We start from the raw sequence: 27,722 nt of genomic DNA on the forward strand, positions 1-27,722 counted from the left end.
AAAAAAAAAGTGCTTAGAATTTGGTGGACTGTGATATCTACATAAAAACATGCAAAATAAATGTTCATCAGATGCTGGTAGTCGGAGGGAACTGAAAAAAGCTATTGTAAGGTTGCTTATCAGCGTATTATGAGTAAATAAGCAGTCTGTTTTAGAAAGAACAGGCACATAGTTTTGAAGCCCAGAGGCACCACAAGATCTTAATCTGACCCTGATAGTCTTCAGTTCAATACAAAACATTGTTTGTGTTTGTGATAAAATATTTATTCCATACCAGTGAGTTACTACAGCTGTAGTGTTCTCATTAAAATGTAATCTACACTTTTCAAATTAGTATGTAATAAAAACAGTAAGTAAATATAATCTACATACATATTTAATGTAAAACATACAGTTGAGTTACAGTCTCTGTAATGGTAAGTGCTATTATTCTGAAATATGGTGATGTGGCAGCATTTCCAAACAAATCTTAAAAAAAAAAAAAAAACTTAAAGCTAACAGGTGCTTAAATAATAATACATACAGTCGTTTTAATGGAGGAACTCTCTCTCTTACACACACACACACACACACACACACACACATACACACAGTAAGGCTGGTCTCTGAACACAAAAAACAACAAAGCACAATGTGATGTGATCTGGGATTTTTGATTGTTTGATTAAAAAGCAAAATAAAACATAATAGAATTAAATACTGCATGTATTCTCTTGAATGTGAGTGACATTATCGTAGTTTCATAAATATCTCAACACCCTTTACTGTGTCTGGTGTTTACTGTCATGATGATATAAAAGTAAAAAGAGAGTAAAAGTGCAATAAAAGCAAACATAAAAAAGAGTGATCCAAGCCCATCTTCACTCTACCTCCGTAAGTCCAAGTGGGTGAGTGAAAACCAGCGGCTAAAAGAGTGACAAAGGAAAAGAGAAAAAAAAAACAATCAAAATATTATTGCTTCAATTTCTACTATTTATTCTTCTTCTTCCTCTTCCTCCTCTCCTCCTCCCATCACCTCTACGATGAGCTCGGCCGTGCAGATAGCCTCCCCAAGGCTGTTAACTGCCTTGCAGGTGTATTTCGCGTCATCATCCCCATTGACCTCAGAGATAACCAGACTGCAGTTTCCATCTTCGTCATAATCAATCTGGAAATGTCGCGTCTCTTTAATGGGCTGATCGTCCTTATACCACACCACCTCGGGGTCAGGAAAACCTGAGCAAACAAACACACAAATATTCGTGAACACATGAGAAGCGAAACTGTAAAAATAAGTGTGAATACAAGTTTAGCAAACATATAAATCAGGTTTTGTCAGATCAACCCATTTACATGCATATGAAATCGGATAATAAAGGAAATATTTTGGGTTTACAGTCAGAAAATAATGTAATGTCTACTTTGCAACCAGTCAATAATCTCACAGAAGCATGTGACAAACATTAAACTTCCAAACACAGCTTTCTGTAAAGATACCGGCCAGAGAGAGAGAGAAGCTATTTCCTTTTTATTATTATTTTTTTTTTATCTGTTATATATGATAACATTTGCACATATGCACAGATTGAAAAACCCCGTTTATTGAGCTAAAATCTAGCTCTCTTGATCAGATTTCTTAACTGGATTTCCAGGCCTTAATTTGATTTAAAATATTGGAGTATTTAATAACCTTTTGTGTATGGAAATCTTATTGTTTTTGCTGTTAGTCTAGGTCAAACATTTCTTAGCTTGTTCTCATAAGTAAGTTCTGAAATTTAAAGTAAGCTCCGTACTTTAAAATCAGCACTAGGTGTGTAAATATTGTAAATATTAAATGCTCTAACATCAGTTTTTACAACAGTTCTAATTATCCCAGGGTTCAAGATGGTGCCATGTAGGCACTGTAGTTCACCACACTGTCTCACACTCCTGTTATTTCCCTCTGTAGATATACTGCATTGACTAGCAACAAAAATCAATACATTTCTGATTGCAGAACCAGACAGGGCTTAAACGGTAGTCCTAGTAGGTGAAACTATATTCAAAGTTTCTGTTTGAATATAGCTGGTAGGTGGTTTTGAGAATCTTTTGTCCAACACACACATCAAATCACAATGTATTGTTTATATTGGACTATGTATGTTTAAGATGCATGCTGATATGCAGGTTTTGTTCTCTTACCCTCAATCTTGCAGTCGAATCGTGCAGCGCTGCCCTCCACTACCTCCACGTCCCTAATCACTGAACTGAAGGTGGGCTTCACGGGGCTCCTTTCCTCACTCTCCTCAGGAAACTGGGTATCTCCTGCATCAACACCAGCCAGGTAATAACATAAGAAACAAAGCCATGAATCATATTTTACTAGAAATCAGTCAACAGACTGGAAAAATTCGGACTTAAATTGGGTACAATTAAAATGATAAACTGTTGAGGGGATGTGTGCTAGATGATATTAAACAGTACAATATACAGTATGTAAAGGTCTATCAAGCATACATAAAGAAAATTATTTTCTATATAAAGTAAAAAAAAAAGTATTTGTTTTTGGAGAATTTTCCATTTTAACGTTTGTCATTAGTTTTATTGGCTTTGATTGATAATATTTTTTAGAATCTATTAATAATAAGGCATTGGCTCTGACTGTGCCAGTCTCCATGTGGGCACTAAGCAGACAGGGTCAGGAGTTCGCCGTCTGCCATTAATAAAATACAGCGACGGCTGAGAGACTGTGAAGCAGGCAGAAAAGCTGTTGCCATGGTACCTTCTGTAGGGGAGCCCTTCTTGGCATGAACGCCAGCCATCAAGGCCATGGAGGAGAGTCGGCCAATGGCGCGCACCGCATGCCCCGTTTTCTGCGGAGATGATTAACATACACGTTAAAGCCTCATCAGCAGAATTTTACACTAACACTACTGTTTAATACAGTCTGCTCTAGTGTCTGGATACACTCAAAGAGGTTCTCAATGTCCTGCTGGAGATCTGTAGCTAAATCTGAACCCATTTTTATCACTCACTGAGATCACTGAGAGCGCAGGTGATCTTACAGTGTGTGTGTGTGTGTGTGTGTCAGTCTCTGCTCACCTGCCACTTCCTCCTCAGGATATATTTTTTCATCCTCTCCTTGGAGAGCTTCTTGGCTTCCATATTACTGGTGTCCTGTTTGAGCCAGGGGTGCTGGAAGCACTGCTCACAGGTCAGACGAGCACTGCAGCAAACAGTCACAGAGAACTCAGTGAACAATTTTACACACTACATCCTGTTTTAATTTTAAATACATTTTATGACGCAAAAGAAAATTCTACAATATTTACACAACATGTAAATAATGCCTGGAATCACCACACTAAACATTATCTAAATATTAAATAAATATTAGAAAATCTACCTCATAAATAGAAATTGCTTCTCAATTCACAAGTAACTCTGGATTATATATATGTTTCTTGTTTTTCAAATCAATCAATCTTCATTTAAAATCATTTCTAATGTAGACAAGCCAATTTAGAATATAGTCTAAAAAAAATGAAAGTGTGATAAGATATAAAACAAATAAACCTTTAGTTTTTTTAAGGTATGTAAATATAATAGAGTATGAGTCAAATGTAAGCAAACCATTGAAGAAGTAAAAAAAATTAAACATCAAACAGCAACATAAAACAGCAGAATATAGTTAAGCAATAAGAAAAATAAACAAATGAATAAATACATAAGTAAAGGAAAGGTAAAAGAGTAGTACAAAAAGACAACTAAAACCAAAACCATAAAAAACTAGAATTAAATAAAACAATTATATTATGAAAAAAAAATCTATCCAATTATCATCTACAACTCTGGGCATACTTAATATATTATAATAATTAAGAAAATCAAAATAGACTTTAATTCCTATTTTCCTATAATTACATTTGTTCAGATTTTGGTTACATCACCATGCAGTAGTGATTGAGGATACATAATACTGATTAACAATATCCACAGGCTAAGCACTTATGAATTATTATTTTTATTAGTAAACTATGCTAATACTGGAATGACCTCCCTTTGCTTATAAAACACTCTACATTATTTTTGGAGCAGATTCCACCAAAAAAAAAAATATTGTTCTGCATGTTGACATGACTGTGTCTTGCAGTTTCCTGCAGATTTTTCAGGAGCACTTTCATGCTGTGAATCTCCTGTTTTACTACATCCCAAAAATGTGCTGTTGGATTCAGATCTGGTGGTTGGAAAGGCCACTGAAGAACACTGAACTCATTCTCATGTTCATGAAGCCAGGTTTTACAGTATTTCTGTGACATGGTGGAACCACACAATAGAACATAGTAAACTATGTTCATGAAGGAATGTGCATGGTCAGCAACAATACTCAAATAAATACTGTAAGTTGTTGCAACAGGACCAAAGTCCGCTTAAAACAACCTCCACCTCCTCTAGCCTGGACTGTTCACATACGACAGGGTGGATTCAATTGGCACCAGATTATGACTTTACCATCGATTTCCTACCAAAAGTTTGTTTATTAGATAATTATATGAATGAGTAGGTGTACAGGGGTCCTGTTAAAAGCTTGGTGACTTTAATTGTACATTTAATGTATTTGTACTACCATAATTCTGACGCAAGATACCTGGATCAGAACATGTTTATGATTTTCTGTATATGCTGGTTTAAATCTTTCTAACAATTACTTACAATAGAGTGCTAACAGCTAAAAGTTAGAATTGTATGTATGCAACTGTATGGAAAAACAATCAAGAACAACTCATAACAACATTATCACTTGGAAAAATGTAAAAGCAACAGAACAAGTCTCATCACTGTCTTTTGTGTTCACTGTGAAGGATAATCTACATCACAGTATGAGTGACAACAAGTCTTTCATCTGATCAAAGCCATTTTGCTGTAACTGTGTAAGTGTGAAACGTACCCTCCCCCACTATTTACGCATGAATTTACAGCTCTTTAAAGGTGTTAATTATCCCTCTGACAGTGAGGGAAAGTGTTTGAGTCCACAGGCCATTCACACTTCACATCTTCACTACAGTAGATTGCAGTGAGACAGAACTCACGTCATGTCTTTCTTCAGCAGATTGCTGATGAAGTCTTTAGCCTCATCTGAAATTTCATCAAACGCCTCGTCCTCAAAGTCCCAGGTTGCTGAGGTAACGTTGGACAGTGTCTCGTTATCATTGTCCCCCATGAAAGGAGACAAGCCACTCACACTGCAGAGAGAAAGGAATATAAGAAAAAACAAGACAGTAAACAAACATCAGAGAGGCAGTTTGAGCACATGGAGAGGGTGGGCTGGGGGAAAAGACGAGGCAGTTTAAGAGAAAACAGCAGCGCCAATTTGATCTGTGTAACAGCCAGCCAGCATCTGCCTGCGGTCACTGCGTGATTCCATCAATCAGCAGCTTCTTTGCTGTGAGTGATTACCTTTGTTTAACTCTAAATGTGCTGATCATCACAATCAGACTGTGCTAAACAGAACCCCACCCAGAACAGATGGGTGGTGCTGTAGCCTACACAGATGCTTCATCACTCAGCTGCTGATCCTTCATCAGCTCCCCTTGATTAATTAGGTGGCAATGCTTTAATCAAATACAGTACCCCACAGTGCCTGTATAATTAAAGCTAAGGGGTTTACAGCTAACAGTTTCACAATGTTCTTATGTATCAGTTTTGGTTTTTCATGCACAAAATATGACCTTTATTCTGAAATGCCAAGTCAGTATTTTCTCAGCTCAGCTTCAGTTTGGCATGTTTACTGTTTCTGACTCAAACTCACATATTTATAAAATGACTAAAACGAATGCATCTTATGAAGGAGGCAGAGTAAGGACTTTGAACATAACTAACTAGATACCCTCCTTAAGAGTTCATTACTCAGCCAGTGAGCATTAAAATACAGCAAAGGTAACAAACTCCACTAATCACAAAACAAAACAAAATAAACCAGCAAAACAACAGCTACCACCAACAGTACAGCAGCAACAGTTGGAAAGCTAAAGGAATTACACCCAAATTGATGGATTTTTTAGTGATAGTTAAGCAGTCAGGAATGGCTTGGGAACACCCACACATGTATAAGTTGTGAGTGACGCTGAACACTAGTCAGCACACTTATGGCAAGGCAACATGTTCAACTCAAGAACACTAACATTAAAATTAGCAACACCATCACTAACATTGGGTATGCACTGTATCACAAGTTTTGGAACCTTCTTTAATTTTACAACATCACAAATAAAAAAATATATATCGTCGCTGCCCAATGAAAAACACTTATCTCCATAACAGCAAATTTACAAACTGTCAATAGAAGTCAATGTAAAAAGAGTTATTTCACGTAAAAAAAAGACTTTCTATTGGCCCCTTTATCAAGACATTTTGGCACAGTGTAAGGGACAGTTTGTCTGTTCAAACTATGTAGTAAACTAAAAATCGACAAAAATGGAAATAAGTGTTTTTCATAGGAAAGCGACGATATACAAAATTTAAAAAGGTACCATGGATGACCCTATTAAAAAGCAGAAAAATTATTGGAAAATCAGGTAATCCTTAACAGGTAATGTCCTAACAAAAAAAAAGTGCTGCTGAGAACTTGGTCTTTGGTCCACTCATTCCTGGGACATGTGAGCGCCTGATTTAAACACACAAACACTAACATCAGATAAATTACACCCATAAAATATATGTTACTCGTAACTATGTATCGTCGGACGAAAATCACCTAAATGCAACCATAACCAAAGTCCAATGCAACTCAGACAGCTGCAACATAATAAATAAAAGTTACATGGAAACATGTGGGTGAAAATCACCCATTAGCATTAGCGTTCTAGGGTTAATCAATTAAGGCCTGATTGTGGGTCTCAGGTGGATGGGACCTTCAATTTCTGAAGTGATGTGGGTATTTAACATTTTTCAATACACTGTGTCACATGCAGTGATGGGAGTAACGGCGCTGAAATAAACAGCGTTACCATCACCGTTACTTTTTTCAGTAACAAGTAATCTAAATAATTACTCTGTCTGTAACTATAACGCCGTTACCATTTCCGACACTTCGTTACTGCAAGTTACTTTAGCAGCTGAATGAACTTTTTTTTTACTTAGCGCATACAGACAAATGCACAAATGTGTGTGTGTATGTGAGTCACAAGGGAGGGGAGGACGAGACCAGGGTTTCTCTAGGGGTCTGCAGGCTCATCCTCAGAGGGAGACAGTATTATGTAGTGAGCACTTTAAATCAGGGATCTCAAACTCGACTTAAAATGTAATTTTTAAAGACGCACCCACTCCCCTTCCACCAGCGCAGTGCATCCTATTCATTTCAATAGAGAGAGCCGCTGCATGAGCACAGCCCCGCCCTCCGGCAGCTGTGTGTGATACAAGCCTCACACACACGGAGCCACAGAGGAGAAGCTGAAAACAGATATATAGAACTATAGATCACAGTGAGGTTGATAAAAAATCTTAATGCAATAGTAATGCAATAGTAAAGCAATAGTAACGCAATAGTAACACAATAGTAACGCAATAGTTACTTTTACTGGTAACTAGTTACATTTATAGTGGAGTAACTCAGTTAGTAACTACTTTTTTCAAGAAGTAACTAGTACTTATAACTCATAACTTTTTCAAAGTAACGTGCCCAACACTGGTCACATGTGCACAAGGAACATACTATAGAATACATTACCACCCACAGTGGACAGCACAGTCGGAGGTAGTGATCATGACTGCCAGTGTCTGGCTAGGATTAATAACATCTACATTCAGTACAAAAAAAAGGTGGTGTACTGGATATCATCTGCTATCTTCTGAAACCCGTGAGGCCACTTTAAGAAGCCAGTACAAAAGCTCTATGGTTTTTACCTCCCTTGATCCAAGCATGAGCTGAAATTTCAAACTTCAGACAGTGTCTGACTGTCTTTCCTCTCTTTATAGCTAAGCCACTTGAGCTGGGCTGGCTGGAACCTGGAGTCTCCAGACTAGCATTAGTGAGAGATCAGAGAGAGGCCACAGCACTACCACAGCGAGACACACTTCTCCAAAAACACCAGAGCTCACAGCAGCTCCAGCTTGGTATTAGAAACACAGCGAGAACCACGGTCCTCACATATTTCCCTCTCCACACACACACGGCCTCTCCTTAGATCAACCGCCTACTGCTGTGAATATGTAAACTCAGTATGACGACCACCTGCTTGCACACACACATACACACATCTCTAAAGAACACACCGAAACCACAAATCTATAACACATGGAAAAACACACACAATTTCAAACAGGCCTCCTGATAGAGTTAAAACAGGCTAAGAAAGTCCAACCGGACACATGTTCAATAGACACATTGCATTATTTAATGTTATGTCATTAAATCAGTCACTTACAGTATGTAGCAGATGACACCTATGCTCCACATGTCTGTAGGATAACTGATAGCTTCATAGTTGATCACCTCAGGAGCTACAAACTCTGGAGTACCGAACAGGACCTTCAGTGAACCTGCATTTTCTGTAATGCATGAAAAAGAAAGATATTTAAGCACATTTGGTCGATGGTAATGGTGAAATTTTACAGATATGCAGAGACACTTTAGATGACGTAGACTTTCATGACTAGGAGCAGCAATAAAACAAGCAAAAAGTAGAAATAGAAATAGATAAAGTGATGTGAAAAAGTGTTTCCCCCTTTTCAAATTCTTATTTATTTGCATGTCTGTCACTCTATGTTTCAGATCATCAAACAAATTTAAAAATTAGGTAAAAACAACACAAATAAACACAAAATGCAGTTTTTTATTTTTTTCATTATTAAGGACGAACATTAATACATAACTTAACTGAGGTTTATCACAGCTGAGTTCACTTTTTCTAGCCACACCTGGCCTGATTACCGCCACACCTGTTCTCGGTCAATAAATTACTTAAATAGGACCTGCCCGACAGAGCTAGATATTAAAAAAAGATATTCAAAAGCTAGACATCATGCCAATATCCAAAGAAATTCAGGAACAAATGAGAAATTTTACAACATAGGATTAGAGTCCTCTCATAATACTTTTGCTAAAGCTTTTTACTATGTCCTTTTCTGTAATATTTTTTTTTATGTTTTTGTTCAATTTTGTGCTTTTTTTTGTTCAATTTTTGAACTATTAGCTATTGGGGAGGTTCTGGTGTCGAAACAACCTACACCATCATTAGAAATATATACCATGTATTAACATTTATGGTGTACAGTTACAGACTTGTTACTTTAGCATTTTTCCATGTATGATTTGTCTGCAGCTTTCTCCAGTCTTTCATTAATGGTCAGTTTCAGACTACAAAGCCACTCCTGTCTGGAAATGTATGGGTGGAGGAGCACTCTCAGTCTGCTAGAAGTAGTAGCCAGATTCAAAACTCCAACTGTGTTATATGCCTAATACACTGACTGCAATACCACACTGCTGTGATATGAATAGGTCACCCACCAAATAACATATGCAGTTACAACACATACATGGGAAGGGCAACAGTGGCCTGCTGCGTACCAAATAGTGGTTCCACATTTGTTTATACTGTTAAACCTCAGATCTTACTAGATGCTTATCTACTTACTTTGTCTTTCCCATCAGTCAGCATTAACATTTATGTTAATAACTTTAACATTATTTAATTCATTTAATTCAACCATTATTTAACTATAATAACTGACTTCTATATTATTTTATTAGCTATGTTTACTGTTATTTCTAGTTACTTGTTGTAAGTGCTTGTTAATGTTTTTAAAGTATTTACAACTTAATTTATAACCATTAATTAACTCTTTATAAATCTTTATCTTTATAAACTATGTATAAACTCTTTATATAGAAGCCTTTCATTTTTTAAAGTGGTACCAAGATGTGTTTTGAAATGTCACATTTTTTATAGTGAGGTAGTGGAAATAAAAAAAAATTAAACCACATACCAGGTACCAGAAAGGGAGTAGGGTTGAATAGAGTGGACATTATAAAAAAAAATGACATTGCAATATTTTGTTTGTTCTGCAATATGTATTGAAATATGAACAGTACAGGATTTTTTTTTACCAGATGTATCTAGACCTCAGTAATTCAGCATTTATGAAATTAATACTTTTGTCTATCCAAGTATGGAGTAAAAAAAAAAACAATATTGGGCAGATAAGTATGACGTGGTTATTTCGCATGCACACATTGGGATGATAAGTGGAACAATATAGGTACCATGCAGTGATAAAGCTCCATACATATATATATATATATATATATATATATATATATATATATATATATATATATATATATATATATATATATATTTTTTTTTTAAATCTATTGATGCAGTTCTATTATTGTGGAAGATACCTAGCCTCCGAGCAAGTCCAAAATCAATGAGCTTGATTTTGCTGCCTGTTTTGTTGACACACATGATGTTCTCTGGTTTGAGGTCCAGGTGAACGATGCCTTTCTTGTGGATGAAGCTGACCCCATCCACAATCTGCAGCATGTACTTAATGACTTCTCTCTCAGTCAACTCAAAATCCTCATCAATGATCCTCTCAAACAGCTCCCCTCCTGAGATCCTGCAAAATACACAGCACACACACAATATGCAGAGCATTTTAGGCTGTCTTATCATTATGAAAGTCTAAACAGCCTCAGCTATAGCTTTAGCTTACATGGACATGAATGAAGAGGAGTCAAGTTTTAGAGTCATCAAGGTTAAGTGCTTTATCTGTCTACATTCTAACTCCACTTAAAGTGAAGTGAAGGAGTGAAGAGGTTCAAATTCAGTTCAGAGCACTTTCCATTTTCATATATATTAACATAAAAAATAACATTAATGCTCATCAGTAGCTTTAGTGGGCATGTGCCTTTTCAGAAAAAAAATAATAATGAATCAATTAAAATGTCTAAAAAATAATTTCCATTATTTAAAGTAGACCAATAAAAAAAATGTTAAATTTCTTTGATTTTACCAAATTGAAAACCTCTGGAATATATTTAAGAGGAAGATGGATGATCACAAACCATCAAACCAAGCTGAATTTGAATCTGCTTGAATTTGCAGCAGGAGTGGCATAAAGTTATCCAAAAGCAGTGTGTAAGACTGGTGGAGGAGAACATGCCAAGATGCATGAAACTGTGATTAAAAACCAGGGTTATTCCACCAAATATTGATTTCTGAACTCTTAAAACTTTATGAATATGAACTTGTTTTCTTTGCATAAATTTGAGGTCTGAAACTCAAAAAACCTATAAATAGCAAAATCAGAGAAACTGATTCAGAAACTGAAGTGGTCTGTTAATTCTGTATATTCATTCTCCCTCTGTCCATTTAAGTCAGTAAATGAATGAAATATAAATTGTCTTTAATATTAATGCAAGCCATTCAGGCTGTATGTTAACCTAAGGACTAGATATAGACAAAATATAGGAAAATGGAAAAAAAAAAAAAAACTTACATTTCCAATACCATGACAATATCTGTCTTTCCCTCAAAGGCATCCACACACTGCACGAGCTTCGGATGATGCAGATCGTTCATGATTCCAATTTCTTGCCTGACATTGTCTTTTTCTTTAGCAGAATATGCCTTGATAAACTTTCCAGCCCACACCTTCTTAGTTGCTTTCTCTATCAGTTTAAACACGGTTCCAAATTTACCCCTGAGAGAAAACAAATCAAAGACAAAAACTGGATATAAACCTCTATAAGCACAAACAAAAGTGTAAACAATATGAAATGTATAGTGATTATAAGGAAAGATATTAGTAAAGCTAATAAATAAGATATTGTGTGCTAATGTTTCTTTAGTTAATAAAGAAATAAAGAACCAGCAATATTAAAACTTACGATCCCAGTCTGTCCTCCACATCATAGAGGTCCTTAACCTTCACATCTGTTTTAATGGTCACGTCTCTGTACTCGGGCGGCTTCTCTGACTCTGCCAATGTAAGAATGTGAGTTTATATAGGGAAAGAGACTTGACACCTATTTTTATCCTGTTTCCAATTATATTCAAACTTATATTTTGTAGTGAGACAAATATTTAAAAGAAATACTAATAAAGTGTACTAAAAAAGTCTATTAAAAATGCATGTAAAATTACATGTATATATTGTCATACTTATATGCTTATGCTCTCCTTCTTTTGCTTATCCCAATTTAGAAAGCTATTATTGGAGCAAAAGTTCAGGCATGCTTAAGTAAAAAGCCTTAAAGTGCCTTTAATTGCCTTTAAAATGCAATTATTCGAAATCGAATAGCAAACAACCTAAACACTGCAAAAACTTAAACAAGCAAACATGCAAAAATGCAGTGTTCATTATTCATTCAAATAATTATTTATTAATTTTAATTATACCACAGTTAGTTCCGACCCTGCAATGTGATTGGCTGAGAGGCGTTCCATGAGTGCCATTATCAGCAGGTAATGCACTGTAACCGAAGCTCTCCGTGTATTACTCCGCCACATACAGGTAACCTAGCAACGATTCAGCGCTTACAAGCCTACTCTTTAACTCAAAATCTTTCAATAAACAGAGATAATGGAACTGTGGTATAATCACAATAATACACTCGAGGTTCGTGCTATGAGATGCAATATTATACGCTATTTTTAGTTAATCACAAAACTGATTTGAGGTTATATCGCTGAGCATTAGATGCAGCTTACTGTATTGGGAGTCAAACCCACAAATCAATGAAACACTTACCATCATCTGAAGGCTCATTCTCATCTTCTTTATTTCCTGTTAAACAATAATAAGATGTTGTAATTATGTCATAAACACAGTAATTGCATATAAATTGCATAAATGATTAAATAGCAAGTTAATAGAGTAGTTTATGTTTTGCAATAAAATAAATGACTAATTTAATCAAATGAAATGCCCTCATTTGTCCCTCATTTGTTTCTTCAAGTGAAATCAATCAGCTCAAACATGAGATCCTCCACATGTTAAAACAGAATAACATTCAGAAATGTCCACTAGATGGAGCTCACCATCTTCATCCTCCAACCCCACCTTCACCTCTACAGACTCTGCGCTGGGCTCCCCGACACCGTAGATATTCACAGCTCTCACTCTGAACTTGTACTGCCGGTCAGGCAGCAGGTTCTGGATGTTATAGGAAGTGTTGATACAGGACACCAGCTCTTTCCACTGCTTCTCCACTGAGTTCCAGACCTCCACGTTATAAGTCTGGACAGCACTTCCACCGTCATACGTGGGCCCGTACCAGGAGAGGGTCAGGCTGGATTTGCGGATATCTGTGACAGCTGGGACGCGTGCAGGAGGGTCTGGTTTATCTGAAATATTAAGGAGGAAAGGTTATATATAGTATATGAAACATCTGCTTACACAATGTTTCTTCTGAAATCAAGTGTATTAAAAAAAACTTGCTTTTGTTTGAATAACTGTATAATCTATACTGTCCGGATACATTTTTTTTACTAGATTTTGGAGCACTGCTGTAAGGATTTGATTGCAATCAACATCTCAAGATCATTAGTGAGGTCAAGATGCTGGACGATCACTACCTCACCTCATCCTCAACTCCCAAACTCATCCCAAATGTATCAGATGGAGCACCATCATTCCAGAGAACATAGAACCACTCTAGCCCATATCTGGCATTAGAATGCAATCAGATCCTCAGGAATATCCCAACATCAAAGCCTGTTATGGTAGTAATTGTTAAAAATGTTTAAAATTGTTAAAAAATGATCTGTCTTGAGATCTGGCTGTTTTTACTAAAAAAAATTGTAATATAATAGTGTGCTTTCATACTTTAAACTGATGGTTTTCATAAAATAAAATTTAAAAAATCTATTGCCTCGCTTACCGTATTCCAATATATGACAATACATGAAACTGTAATCTTTGTATTGTGATATGCAGGAGTTGGACAATGAAACTGAAACACCTGGTTTTAGACCACAATAATGAATTGTCCTGATGGACAGTTCTGGTGGAAACAGGAGAGTTAAGGTGCACATTGAATCCTGCCGTGATTTGGGCAGCCGTGGTTTTATGTTTTTTTGGATACAATCCGGGTTATCACCCGAACATCCCTTTCAGACAGCTTCCTCTTACAGCGTCCACAGTTAATCCTGTTGGATGTGGTTCGTCCTTCTTGGTGGTATGCTGACATTACCCTGGATACCATGGCTCTTGATACATCGCAAATGTATCAATGTATCGTCTTGGTCACAGATGCACCAGCAAGACGTGCACCAACAATTTGTCCTCTTTTAAACTCTGGTATGTCACTCATAATGTTGTGTGCATTGCAATATTTTGAGTAAAACTGTGCTCTTACTCTGCTAACTGAACCTTCACACTCTGCTCTTACTGGTGCAATGTGCAATTAATGAAGATTGGTCACCAGGCTGCTCCAATTTAGCCATGAAACCTCCCACACTAAAATGGCAGGTGTTTCAGTTTCATTGTCCAACCCCTGTATATTGTCTCGCCAGGTCATCTCCAATATATACCAGTAGCATCCAACCTATATTCTGTCTTGATGTAAAATAATGTTTTTTGCATATAATGTAGTTTGCATAGCTGGCAACAGGCACACTCTATGGGTTTGTGCACTGCTGCGTGTAAGTGTGTGTGGAAAAAGCAGGGGTGTTCACACATTAAACATGCCTGTGTTGACAATTTACTTTGGCACACCTGTGTTTTTTGTTGCCAAGATAGCAATGCACCAGTAAATGACCTAAACACATCTCATTTTAAGACATCACACCCATCAGCATAGATATATTCACAAGTACTGTTTCTATTTAAACAACGTAGGTGGAAGGCATGAAAACAGACTGTTGGCAAGGTGTGAGATAGGGCCCATAATGTCAATATACTTACAGAGTGGGTTTCCTGCATTGGGATTAAGCCTATTTTTGCACTATAATTATAATAATAATAAAAATTATAAGAAGAAGAATTATAAGGTGCATGATCAATCAACATTTTCTGATATATTATGCGACAGTAGTAAGTAACAGGGGTTTCGCCATGTTTTCCTTCTAATTCAGTAAGTTTCATCGCTGGGTGGCGAGACCTGTAAAGCTAAGCTAAAACTGTAATTCTTGAAAAAAGTCAAACGAGCGTTGGATGTTGATCTACACAGATTTCTCTCTGGAAACTGTTTATTTGGGTGATTAAAGCACTTCCGTTTATTTATAATAAGCTTAGAATTCAAGATTTTCCTCAATATCCTTGCCTCTGTACAGCAAACGAGCTAGCGGTTAGCACGGTTAGTGGGTAATGCTAATGCTGCTCCAGCATTGCTAGTCTGGGTTAGCAGCAGGTTACAGGCCGATAATACTCACCTCTAATTGGCGAAAGAGCTAGCGCTTAGCGTGGTTAGCGGCTAATGTTAATGCTGCTCCGGTTTTTGCGCTGGAGAACTGAAACGGAAACTCCTGTATAAACGCTGTATAACAACCTGGCTGGTAAAATTCATACATAAGGTGAACTGGATTATAAGGCAGACTGACATTTGGGAAATTTAGGATTTTAAGTGCGACTTATAGCGCTAACCCATAGAGTGTATAACTGTTTTAAATAGTCTCTAATGTTCCTGCAGTACCAGACATCAGTATCAAGTGGCACTTCACTACATAGAGGCACTACAACTGGCATGATACAAGTCTCTACTATGCAAATATTGACTCCAGAGAGAAATGTTATTGTGTCTGCTTTGTATGAAATAGATGCTGGACATGTGGATTGGTAACTGGCTACGATCCCAAACTTGTAAAATGATACTGGGCAGGAGGACTACAGTGCATATTTGAGGTAGGTTCCTGACAATGAACAAATGATTGTACATTTTTGGTTGTACTGTGTGTGAAATCTCCGTGACAGCAAATAAAACAAAGAAAAAACTGTTATGACCAGAATTTGGTCAACAGCTCAGCAGTTCATTGTAATGGATGTTGTGTTAAACAGCTTGTGTGAATGTTAAACTGGTAGGCAGAAAAAAATGATCTGCTTGTTACATTAAATAAACTGATGATGTGGCATGTACATACAGTTCTCTCTTAAATCTGGACTTGATTTTTTTTTAGCGCTGTGTTAAATATCCCACTGCAGTGGGGCTCTTATCTTTTGGCATAAGTACGTCTTTTTATTATTATTATTATTATTATTATTATTATATTCTTTATAGTCTGTGAAGGACAGTATGAACTACACTTACTAATCATGATAAAGCAGTACATCCCGTATAGCCAGGGTTTCAAAAGAGCTCTGTTATTGTGTGCAGATCCATAAATGATTTAAACCTAGCCTAACAATGTGACAGGTTCTACTTTGGAGAGGGTTTGAGCACTCAGGTCAGGAGAAAGGTAAAGTGACTTACTCTGACAGGTGTTAAACAATTTAATGCATAATGACAGAGTCTTACCCACGATGGTGAGGTTGAGAGCAGCCTGTCTCATGCCATAGTTGTTCCTGATCTCAATGGTGTAGCAGCCGCAGTGCTCCTGCTGCCCGTTTGCGATGGACAGTTGACTGCTGGAGTCTGTGCTTTCAATGGTGATGTCATTCTTCCCCTCTTGAATCTGGGGGAAAAGATATTAAGAAATCACTCTGATGGTTAAGTGCATAGAAAAAGGTGCTGTTAGTATGAAATCATAAAGAAATGCTTTTTACATACATTGAGCCTTGGTTTAGAGGACAAAATGACGCCAGAAATAAATTCTGCACTATAAGGCGTACTTAAAATGATTTAATTTTACCCAAAAAAGTCAGTGCGCCTTTTAATACAGAGCGTCTTATGTTTATATTTTTTTCCAGTCGGGTTGTAAGAAGCAGTAAAGCCACTCTGCTGAAGTACAGAGTTATACAGGAGTTTCAGTTTAGTTCTCCAGCACTGGGGCTGCAAACCACTATTTCCCCATTCAGAGGTGAGTATTATCTGCCTGAACCCGGCTGCTAGCACTGCTGGAGGAGCATTAGCATTAGCCACTAACCGTGCTAGCTATTTTGTCGTTCAGAGGGGAGTATATCAGCTTGTAGCCTGTGCATTTACTGTGTTAAAACAAGCTACCCTGTTTACTTGGATGCTAGCTAATATCACCCAGGCTCACCAGAGCACTCGGGGTTCTCAGTGTAGCACTGTCGGGTGGCAGCCGTTAGCCGGTTAGCAGCTAATGCTAATGCTTCAGCCTTAGTGCTGGAGAAATTTGGGAATCTAAGCTTACTGTAAATAAATGGAAGCACTTTACTCACCCAAATAAACAGTTTTCAAGAGAGAAATCTGTTTAGATTAACATGCAGCACTCGTTTGACTTTAAAAGAATATATATTTTTTACAGTTTTGTTTACTTAGCTTAGCTTTACTTTACTTAGTTAGCCACCTCCCTACCACCACCCAGGGGCAAGACATGGTGAATTAGAAGTTCCTTAACTTGCGCCTTATAATCCAGTAGGCCTTATGTATGAAAACATACCAGAAAATAGATGCTCATTGATAGTGCGTCTTATAATCCGGTGCGCTTCATAGTGCAGGACACATATACTCTTAACAAGGAACAAGGTGCTACACCAAGTTTAACTCAATAAAGAACCACGAAAGTTTAAAGAAGTGTATAAAGTGTGTATAATGTTTCTTTATTAATCTACACAAAAATGACTCATCCCCTGAAAACAAAGGTACTTTTTGGTCTTTTGTCTGCTCTTTAGGGCCTATATTCCTCTGGGAAAGCTTCACACTTGATGTAAGAACTCATTAATTCATTTTAAGTCATTTATAAATGGTCACCCCAACTCATCCTAAACGTTTTGGATAGAGTGTTTCCTCTACAGCCAATTGTTTACACTTCACTTCCTCTTCCTGTATCGGATTAAAAAAATTGCAAGTTTATATATTTAAAAAATGCTTTGCTTCTGTTGAGTCTAAGACTTACACCTTCCCATGATTCTGTGACACTGTGATGTGGTGTCATTTTCCGATTGTGCTCCAATCAGAAACGTTTTTTTTTTCTGATCATTCTCTCCAGAGTACTGATCACAGTCACCTGTTTCCAATCAGTCTGTAAAAATGCCTGTTGAATTGTGTACTTACTTTGCAAAGTATTGCCAACCATCTCCCGTTGCCTTCTGAGCTTTTCCTTGTGTTTTGGTGGTCTCGTTGATGAACCCTTTGTTGCGCTTTGTTGCTTAGTTATCTCTCTTTGTTATTCCCCTCTATTTTGGTCACTTGGTGAATAATCACAGTGTTTAAGTGGTCACTAAGGAAATGTTGTGGCCACTAGCACTGGGTGTCCCTTGCTTACATTCATTTTAGTGTGAGCAACACTGCTGTTTGCACTGAACAGAACGAAACCCAGCCACTCCAACATTTAACCTCATCCCTTATCTGTAACACAGATGTATGATATAAAGTGCTTACTGGTTTACGGAACTTGAGCCAGCTGCAGGTCATGGGTGATGTTCCAGTGAACTTGCAGAGGAGATTAACCCGCTCACCCGCCAGGATCTTCATATCATCTGGAAACTGAAGGATTTGAGGGGGAGCACCTGAAATACACAGACACACAAGTACATATATATATGCATGCATGCAATACAAAAAAAAAAATCCTACAGCAGCTGGTGCCAGTCTGTGTAAAGGAAGGCCTGGTCTACAGTAAGTGCGTGCTCTCAGGGGCCAAGTGTGTTATTAGGTAAACAGAGTTCGGACAATTCCGAAACTCCCACGACAGATAACATGCTGTAGGCCAAAGAAGGAGACAAAGCCTTATTAAGGCATGACTAACCCCACTGCACTCACAGCCCAGGCATGCTTGCCCACATCTCGGTTCTAAAGAACCAAATGGATTTTTCAATTGAAAAATATATACATATACAGGCTGCTGTTACCTTGTTTAGGAGGAGTTTTCGGTGGCGGCTTCTTTATTCTGGCTTCATCTGGAAAAGGGAACGGAGAAACAGGGTGAGGCTTTATTATGAATGAAGTGGTTTGGTGCTACTTTGAGCTCCACCATCACACAGCCACCACAAGGAACTGTAAGGAAATGGCTTTACAATATGTTCCTTCATGTTCCTTAAACTGATTACCCATATGTTAGCGTCGCCACAGACACTTACTGACAATGTATAGTCGGTTCCCTTGGGCTACCTCTTCTTAGGTATAGGTGTAAACCTTATACAACGTTAGCACATTTACTAACTGTTATATAAACTAAATTTAAATCAGTTAGAGTTTGACAGGGTTTTACAGTGTAGAGGAGAACAGCATTCTCTTTAGTCAGACAGAAAGCTCTCCATGGACGTCAGTGTGTAACTGAGCAAACACTCAACAGGCCGATAAGCAAACTCTGGGAGAACGGTCGAGACTTGTTCTCCTCTGCATGTCCTGAGAGAGATCAGCTGCTTATGTCCTTTTTGTGTTTGCCTTTTTTGGTCATACTAAAAATAGTCCCCAAAGAATCCAGGAAATAGTTCTTGGCACTATTTATTTTACATCTGATTGCTGTCATGAAACAATGTGCTACAGAGGTTAACTAACGCAACCGCCACGCAACAGCAGAGGCACCAAAGTCAGTCTGAAGCAATTAGAAGTTTGATTTGATTTTTTTTTTCTGGTGGGATGTCTGACATTCCACCACATTTTCTGCTGGCCAAGCTATCCTCTCTTGTCTTTGTGGAAATAAAAACATCCCTTTTCCAACACAGAACTATTTCAGCTTCATGACTCACATCTCCCAGTCACAGGAATGAGCTTTTACTAGATAGGAATCAACAAACTCTGCAAAGCAGGAAATTACCAGATTTGTTTTTAAGCAGTTAAGTTATTAACAAGGAGAAACAACAGAATAGCTGCGTAATTTAGCCGCGTAAAAAGAAACCATGTGTGCAGTAGAATGACAGAATAATAATGTTCTAAGAAGCATTGGTGACAGAATGGGCAGAATTATTAGTGTTTGGGAACACCTTTTTTATTTTTATATTTTTAATTTCAAAAATTTCCCCCATTTTCTCCCCAATTATCCAACCCACTCATTAGGACTTCCCCCTATCACTAGGAGGATGAAGACTAGCACATGCCTCCTCCGATACATGTAAAGCCAGCCACCGCTTCTTTTCGAGCAGCTCGGTTCCGATACATCAGCTCACAGATGCCCTGTGCTGTGGACATCCCCCTAGGAGTGGGGTGGGGAGAGAGCGCCATCTACCCACCCGGAGGAAGCAGGGCCAATTTTTTTTGCTGCCGGCAGCTTGATGGCAAAGCTGCATGAGCGGGGGTTCGAACCTGCGACCTCCCACTCATTATGGCAGAGCTTTAGACCGCTGGACCACTCGGCCCCCTTAAACACCTTTTCTAATGAATGTATTCAGCTACATTAAATTCCAACCATTGCTGAGACAGATGTGCAAATGTGCTCAAACAGCTTTTCAATAAAATAGGACTCTCTGGAGCAGATAACAATAACCTACTGGCCTTTTGCCTAATGCCACGTGTGAGCTAAAAGGGTGTAAACCACTTTCTTTTTTATGAAATATGAAAAATATGCATACTTTTCAGAAAGTAAAAAAAATAAGACTTTTAGTTTTGGCAAATAATATTTATGAAACTGAGAAAAATTTGCAAAAAAATTTACCCATATAATAATATTATTTAATCTTAAATATGTAATACTGTACATATAAGAGAATATATATTAGAGAAGAACTATGCTGTATGTATTTTCGACCTTTGAGTTGAGTAAACTTATAATAAAAGGTTTATAAAAAGTTTAGTATATTGGGACAAACTATTTGTATTTTTGGTGTGTCCTCCAATTTATGACATTTCTGGACATCAGTGTGTCGTTTTTTTACCCCCCAGGGCTACCTTTGGCAAACCTGTAGATCATATATTATGATTGATGAACTGTCTGGCCACTAAATTCACCTTTTCCAGGCTTGCAGTGTGAATATTTATAAAATAAATATCTAAGTAAAATGGAATTTAAAAGAAAAGCAGGAAGAAATCAATTTTAAAAAAGTTAAATCAACTTCCCTTTTAGTTGTAATAACTTGATGACTTTCTAAATTTTTCATTCCATTAATTAACTTTTTTTAAGGCAACCAGTTGGCTCCAATTTCTAAGTAAATTCAACTATCCAGGCTTACAGTGCATTTGTCAGCTAAAACGGCACTTATAATTTCTGTACAATTTGAATATTAGGTGCATCCATACAAAATTATATTATAAAAAAAATAATTTGAAAACCAATGAAATCCTAATTTGTATTCAGTAACTAAACCAGCAGTTCTCACTCTCTTGCTCGCACTCTTGTACATACACACTCCTCTCTAAAGTCCTCGTATCTTACAGTGTTTAGTCTACATGGGGCCAGCGGATTACAGTTGTATTCTTTGAGTCATCACATTTTTAAAAGCACCAGAGGTGGCTAATAATCTCTAGACCACACTGTTAGAGTATATACAGCCCTGCCAATCAAACCAATATCACAGCGCTTTCAGCAGCCAACCTCAAAAGCATGGCTCTCTCAAGAGCAGTAGTTCGTAGAGCACACTTCATTGGGAAACCAATAATTTGCTGTGTGAGTCCTGTCAAGTCAGTTTGTTTGTACAGAGCCTCAGCAGCTTTGCAGAAATATGGGTCTAGACCGCTAATGAGCGAGCTAAGAGAGACAGCGGCTGAGAAAAAACCCTAAGAACATAAGACAAGTGAGAGAACACAACACTCAACTGTAGTACCCAGCATGCATCTGGGTGGAGAGACTGCAGTCGCTGATTATTTGCATAAGAAGGATTAAATAAAAGATATGCAAGCTATGCAAGTGATAATTAACCTTCGATTACACCAACGGTCCAAAGTTTTTTTGTAGTAGTCCAGTAGCAGGGCTGCAGAAGCAAGCTGCTTTTTTATTTTCTCATCTTACCAATGATTTTATTACAGCATTTCATCTGTCAGACCTGCCGAAACCTTTATACCAGTTTATACCAGTTTTCTCCAGTTTCTACACATTCAGAGTCTTTTGAATATGCAGGGAACAATACTTACAGTTTTTTGGCTTAATCTATATACAGTTTTAGTTTTACAATACATTTGTTTCAGTTTTTAGTTCATTTGTTTTTATTAGGTCCTGGCAGTTTTTACTGCAAAATTCTGTGCACTGGATTTTGTACCAATTCTGGTTATTAACTGGACCTGAAGAGCTTAAATGGCAAAAATAATGAGAGAAATGCTGTCTAAAGTCTAATGCATATTACACAGTAATTACAACAATGCAAATGGTTTCGAGTGATTATAATGTGATTGGCTGAGAAGCGTTCTGTGAGTGCCATTATGAGCCAGTAATGTACTGTAACTGTAGCTCTCCATATATTACTCTCCATGTACTACTTTTCATGTATTGCTACTCCGTGCCTACGTCCGCAGCACAGCAGTGCCAATATTACACGTTACAGCACTCCTTCTCGTGTATTTGTCAGTTTCAGCAAGGGGGTGCGGAGGCGGGCGCTATTTTAAGTATTTTTTATTAATATAACTAATCCAAAATAAACAAAAAAATAGGTGAAACAATGAATTCACAAAGATTGATAACAAAGAAAAAACCTACAACCTTTCTAACGTGACCACGTACAAGAAACAACAAACCAACACTGAAAACACAGTGACTTAAATACACATGGAGGAAACAGGAAACACCTGGAGACAGGTAATGAGGGGCCGGGGCTACAAATGAACACATGTGAGAGCACTGAAGACATGGGCAGAGACAAGACAGGCACGGGAAAAGATAGAAACACAGAGATAGACAAGAAAAGACATGGAACAAAACAAGAATGTGACAGTATAAACTGCTTAAATATACATTACTTGATTTTCTTTCAATTTTTCTTATTAATTACTTCTACAATATGTAAACATACAAAATAAGCAAATTATCTTAGGGGTGTGCTTTGTCTGCATGTGTGGTAATGTATATTAGATCTTTCAGATTTTTACAAAAAAATGAGTACTATTTCCTACAGGTTCTACTCTAGGTGTACTACCAGTAGAGGTCTCAGGCTGTTTAAATGGCACCTACTGTACAAAATAGGGCCCTGCCAGCATGCAAAGAACTGATGAAATTAATAATGAAAACTTAATAAACCTTAAATAAATCTATAGAGCTAAAAAACAAATTTGATGTATTACCGCCACACACACTGCAGCAGGGGAAACACAAACAGGTCAGACTGTGTTTAGCACCATCTGCCATCTGAACATTCTATAGGGGGTGTGGCTAAAACTGAATGCTTACACTGATGGAATAGATGCACAATTAACAACTGAAGTTGATAAAAAAATACCATCACTGGCACTTCTTAACAGCACCCATTTCTACTGGAAGGCCAGAAAAAGACCCATAGATTGTGCACTTATTAAGACACACCATCAAATTGTTTATAGGGCACATCATAATTAATTGCAGGCAGGCTCTCAATCACTTTTTTCCCACCAGAAGGGCAGCCAATAGGGCATTTTGTTTCTTTTTTGCCACTATAGAGTGCACTTTAGGGCATAGAGTACAGAGTGCACCAATGTGTACTGCTAATATTAAAAAAGCAAGCTATATGAACACATAGCAGATATACACTGCCAGCCTAAAAAAAGTTGCCACCTGGATTTAAGTAAGTAATGATGTGGGGATGATGCTTGAGACAATGCAGAAGCTTATTGAAAAAATGCCACAGTGAATGCGTGCTGCAATCAAAGCTAAAGGCGGTCCAATGAAATATTATATATTTTTTTTTGCCAAGGCAGTGTATATAAGTGTATGCATATTTGTTGCAGTAATATCTCCAGCTGGGTGTGTTGCAGTAAGATCAGCATGGTTCTGCACTGGCCTGAACATCCTCCAGTGCTGCTGTGGAAAGGTTAATAATGTTTTCCAGCATCCCGAATAGCACCACATTTTCCCTGCATTGTTTAATCATTAGTTCAATATGTAATCCCACTTCATGCTGAGCTTCAAAAACATGCCTGAAAGATGATCTTGATAATACTGCAGACAAGCACTGTTCACTGCGGACTATATATCAACTGCATTCATCTGTATTTATTATAATCAAAAAGTGCCAGGTTACTTAGAAGGCCAACAAACTGAGAGTTAATCTACTTAAAGGGCTGTTATAAAACCCCCTGATTTTCGCTGACTCCAACCTCAGCTCAAATTTGAAAAAGGCTGAAAAATGGGAGGAGTATTTTATTTTGGGAAAGGCACTGGGTGATGTATGGGTTTAGAGGCAGGGCAGGAGGGAGAGATGATTGGCTGAGCTGTAGCAGCAGCAGTGTGCCTCCAATAGCGGTAAGACTCAGAGGTTGGACGTCAGCCAGGGGGCAGTATTACTGATTGATTTATCTGCATATTGTGAGTGTTACACTCTCTTTAATCATTGATGATATTCACATTACGCTTCAGCAAAATATTCTGTGAATGTCGCTAAAATAAAATGTTGTATTGCCCACCTCTACATGTATTTTTTATTAGTTTTTTGGAACATTTGGAATATTCAATCATTCAATGTATTTACATAAAAGGTTCTTTCGTTTGGTTAGATTAACCATTAATACAATAAAGAATTGACAGAGAAATTAACAAATCATGTCACTAATGCACTGCATTACGATTTTGGAGTGGGGGTCTATGCAGGATTCAGTGTGTTTTTGGAGAACAGTGGTAACAGGTTAGTGTCAGGGGTCATTTACCTAATTGAAAACCTCTGGAATATAATCAAGAGGAAGATGGATGATCACAAGCCATCAAACCAAACTGAACTGCTTGAATTTTTACACCAGGAGAGGCATAAAGTAATCCAAAAGTAGTCTGTAAGACTGGTGCAGGAGAACATGCCAACATGGATGAAAAATGTTTTGGATTTAAAACCACCAAATATTGATTTCTAAACTCTTAAAACTTTATGAATATGAACTTGCTTTCTTTACGTTATTTGAGGTCTGAAAGTTTTTTTCATCTTTTTTGTTATTTCGGTAATTTCTCATTTTTTGCTAATAAATGCTCTAAATTACAATATTTTCAACAATGAACTTAAGTTGTCTCTTAATTTTTTTCCAGAGCTGTATTACGAGACACAGCAGAAATTAGCATTATGTCCTGATCATTTATTCTCCTCTAAGATTCTAAGCCTAAAAGGCACAGTTCACCTCTGCCACTCTAGACCTGTGTGATATTCAGCCACTGTTCAGAATAAGCTTACAAAAAAATCCACATTGTTACAGCATCTGTCTGCAGCATTATATTAGCATTTTCTCCCTCAATACATCATACTGACATTCTGAGCTCAAACTTGAGCAGACTACATACAGACCACACAGTTGGTGATATCATAGCATCATGTATGGTCTGGAAAGCTGTGCTACATTGCTATTAAATATAAACACAGCCACAGTAATGATAATGACTGAGCATCAGATTTAATTTGAAGATTTTTTTTCTGCATTATGTGCACACACACACACACACACACACACACACACACAATGTTTGCTGGAGAGTGCTCTGATAAAGATAAAACCAGGGACAATACTCAGATGCACAGTGCCAGAGAAGAAAAAAAAAACGATACGAAAAATAAACATGGGGTCACAGAACAGCAAAAGAGAGAGATTGGCAAAGAGAGAGAAAAAAAGAAAGAGAGGTCTGAGTCCATACATGGAAGTTTAGGAGAAGTGCAGCCATGCAATAAAAGTCTCAGCGCATCTCTATATCTTGATCTTTGTTCTACTCTCCTTTTAAACTCACTCTATCTTTTCCATTTTCCTTCCACTTATCATTGTCTACTGCCCCCTCGTTCGCTTGTCACTGGCTTTTTACTACGTTCCTACAGGCCTATAAGACAAACATAAAGCTATTAGCTCAAACTGTCAAACTGCTCATCTGGCAAAGAGCCAACATGAAGTCCATAGCCATCTACAGTCAAAACTGTTTTACACTGTATTACAGTACTATCCAAATGTATTGGCAGGCCAATAATAACTGTTTATAATGTGTTATATAATAAATACAGACTTACAGGAAATACAGGCTGTGGAATCACTGGGATTCACAGTTGCAATCTTCCTATGATCAGGGTAAACACTGGACCAGAATCACATTTAAAAGCAGTCTTTTAGGTGCAAGTGTGTGAGTGTGTGTACATACATTGGCTGTCATTATATATTGGTTTTGTTTATATTTAGTATAATGTACATTAAATAGATTTTTCCTCATGGCTCTGAAATTTTTCTGTAGCTGTAGGCTTTCTAGGCTGTGCACCTGAGTGACTTTACATCAGTGTGCCAGTTGTCATTCCCTTTAAGAGGCAGGTGCTCTCTGAGTTTGACACGTTCGTATCTGAAGTGTGCTGCGCTTCGTGCATCTTGGCAGAGGAAACTGAAATTATTTTCAATCAAAGCGCTTTTCTCTTACCATTTTATATTTCAAAAACTGTAGGATGTGAGAGAGGATGAGTGAGAATGAGCATCTATCAAATTACCAAACATCAAAATGTCTATATCTGCTATATTAAGCTACAATTATTAAATCTGTGTAACAATGATAAAAATAAATCCTTATAAATGTTAGAAAAAATTTATAACTAATAATAACTTATAGTTACTGTGCACATTTTTACGCATGTTTAATTTTATAGTTGATTCCTGAAGGCTCTGGACCAGGGTTTTTGTTTGTTTGTTTGTTTTGGTAAAGAACTGACTGATGCCTGTTGTCCTAGTTTTAATCAGTCAGTGGCGCACCTGTGTTTTCCACTGCCAAGATAGAAACATGCCAGAAATTTACCTGATCACTTCCAGACCACCACACCCATTGGCATTAATATATTCCTAAAGTCCAATGCTCTTTTAACAACGTGTATGATAGTGTAAGAGAGTAATGAGCATCGCGGCGCATCTTTCACAGGGTGTAAGATAGGGCCCTATATCCCTTTATGAATGTCTATATGGCCTGCTATAGAAGTTCTATGCCAAAAAAACAAAAACATTTTTAACAGTCTTTAGTATTTCATATACTGTATATAAAGTGAACCTATGTGAATCATGAAAGAATACTTCAGTGTTTAGTTTCACTATACAGTTAGTGGTTAGTTTCATAGTTTCACTATGTAGTAAGTGATTAGTTTCACTTTAAATATATTTGAGCAGGTTCAAGACGTTCAAAATATGGATGATTCAAATACATAAACTGAGTCATACAGTAAATCTCGAACTCAAGTTTTTACCATTGTCTCACCACCTCAGCTTAAAAAAAAGAAGAAAATTCAACTGAAGCAGCTCTCATATAACCAGATTATAACTGAGATAACTGAGATAGTATAAATCTGTTCTCATGCCTTGAGATGTTCAACACATCTACTGCCAAAAACACACAAGCACACCTTTCTGTTGAGCAACTAGCCCTTGAGACTCAAGAAGGGAAGGTCACATTGCATGAGTGAGTGTGTGTGTGTGTGTGTGTCTTCAGCAGTGGGAAAGACTCAGGTCTCCCATGCTTCTCCTTTTTGGGGAATAAAGAAGAAAGTGCATATTTTGGAAACTCACTCTCTGTGGTCGGGGTGGAGGGCTTCTTGCTTTTCTTGTCAGCCGGTGTTGAGCTTGAGGCACTGGGATCTGCAGGAATGATGAAGAGCTTGTGATACACTCATCTATACTGAAAACTGAAGGGTTTAGAAAAATATAAGTAAATATAATC

General features: G+C 37.4%; 1 protein-coding gene across 1 annotated transcript in view; it reads right to left on the reverse strand.

Moving 5' to 3' along the window:
* Positions 1-27,722, reverse strand: part of mylka (myosin, light chain kinase a) — a 103,480-nt gene continuing 75,758 nt past the window's right edge. The window contains exons 18-33 of the mRNA XM_007253492.4: positions 27,572-27,640; positions 18,877-18,924; positions 18,407-18,534; positions 16,418-16,574; positions 13,005-13,310; positions 12,715-12,750; positions 11,852-11,942; positions 11,461-11,664; positions 10,361-10,578; positions 8,382-8,505; positions 5,049-5,201; positions 3,061-3,184; positions 2,741-2,831; positions 2,161-2,283; positions 1,016-1,215; positions 1-905 (exon numbers count right to left, since the gene is read on the reverse strand). Of these exons, the coding sequence (XP_007253554.3) occupies positions 861-905; positions 1,016-1,215; positions 2,161-2,283; positions 2,741-2,831; positions 3,061-3,184; positions 5,049-5,201; positions 8,382-8,505; positions 10,361-10,578; positions 11,461-11,664; positions 11,852-11,942; positions 12,715-12,750; positions 13,005-13,310; positions 16,418-16,574; positions 18,407-18,534; positions 18,877-18,924; positions 27,572-27,640 (2,117 nt within the window). The 3' untranslated portion in view covers positions 1-860. The remainder of the gene's footprint in view (positions 906-1,015; positions 1,216-2,160; positions 2,284-2,740; positions 2,832-3,060; positions 3,185-5,048; positions 5,202-8,381; positions 8,506-10,360; positions 10,579-11,460; positions 11,665-11,851; positions 11,943-12,714; positions 12,751-13,004; positions 13,311-16,417; positions 16,575-18,406; positions 18,535-18,876; positions 18,925-27,571; positions 27,641-27,722) is intronic.

The sequence above is a fragment of the Astyanax mexicanus genome, chromosome 11, assembly GCF_023375975.1.
Source record: "Astyanax mexicanus isolate ESR-SI-001 chromosome 11, AstMex3_surface, whole genome shotgun sequence".
Classification (NCBI taxonomy): Eukaryota; Metazoa; Chordata; class Actinopteri; order Characiformes; family Acestrorhamphidae; genus Astyanax; species Astyanax mexicanus.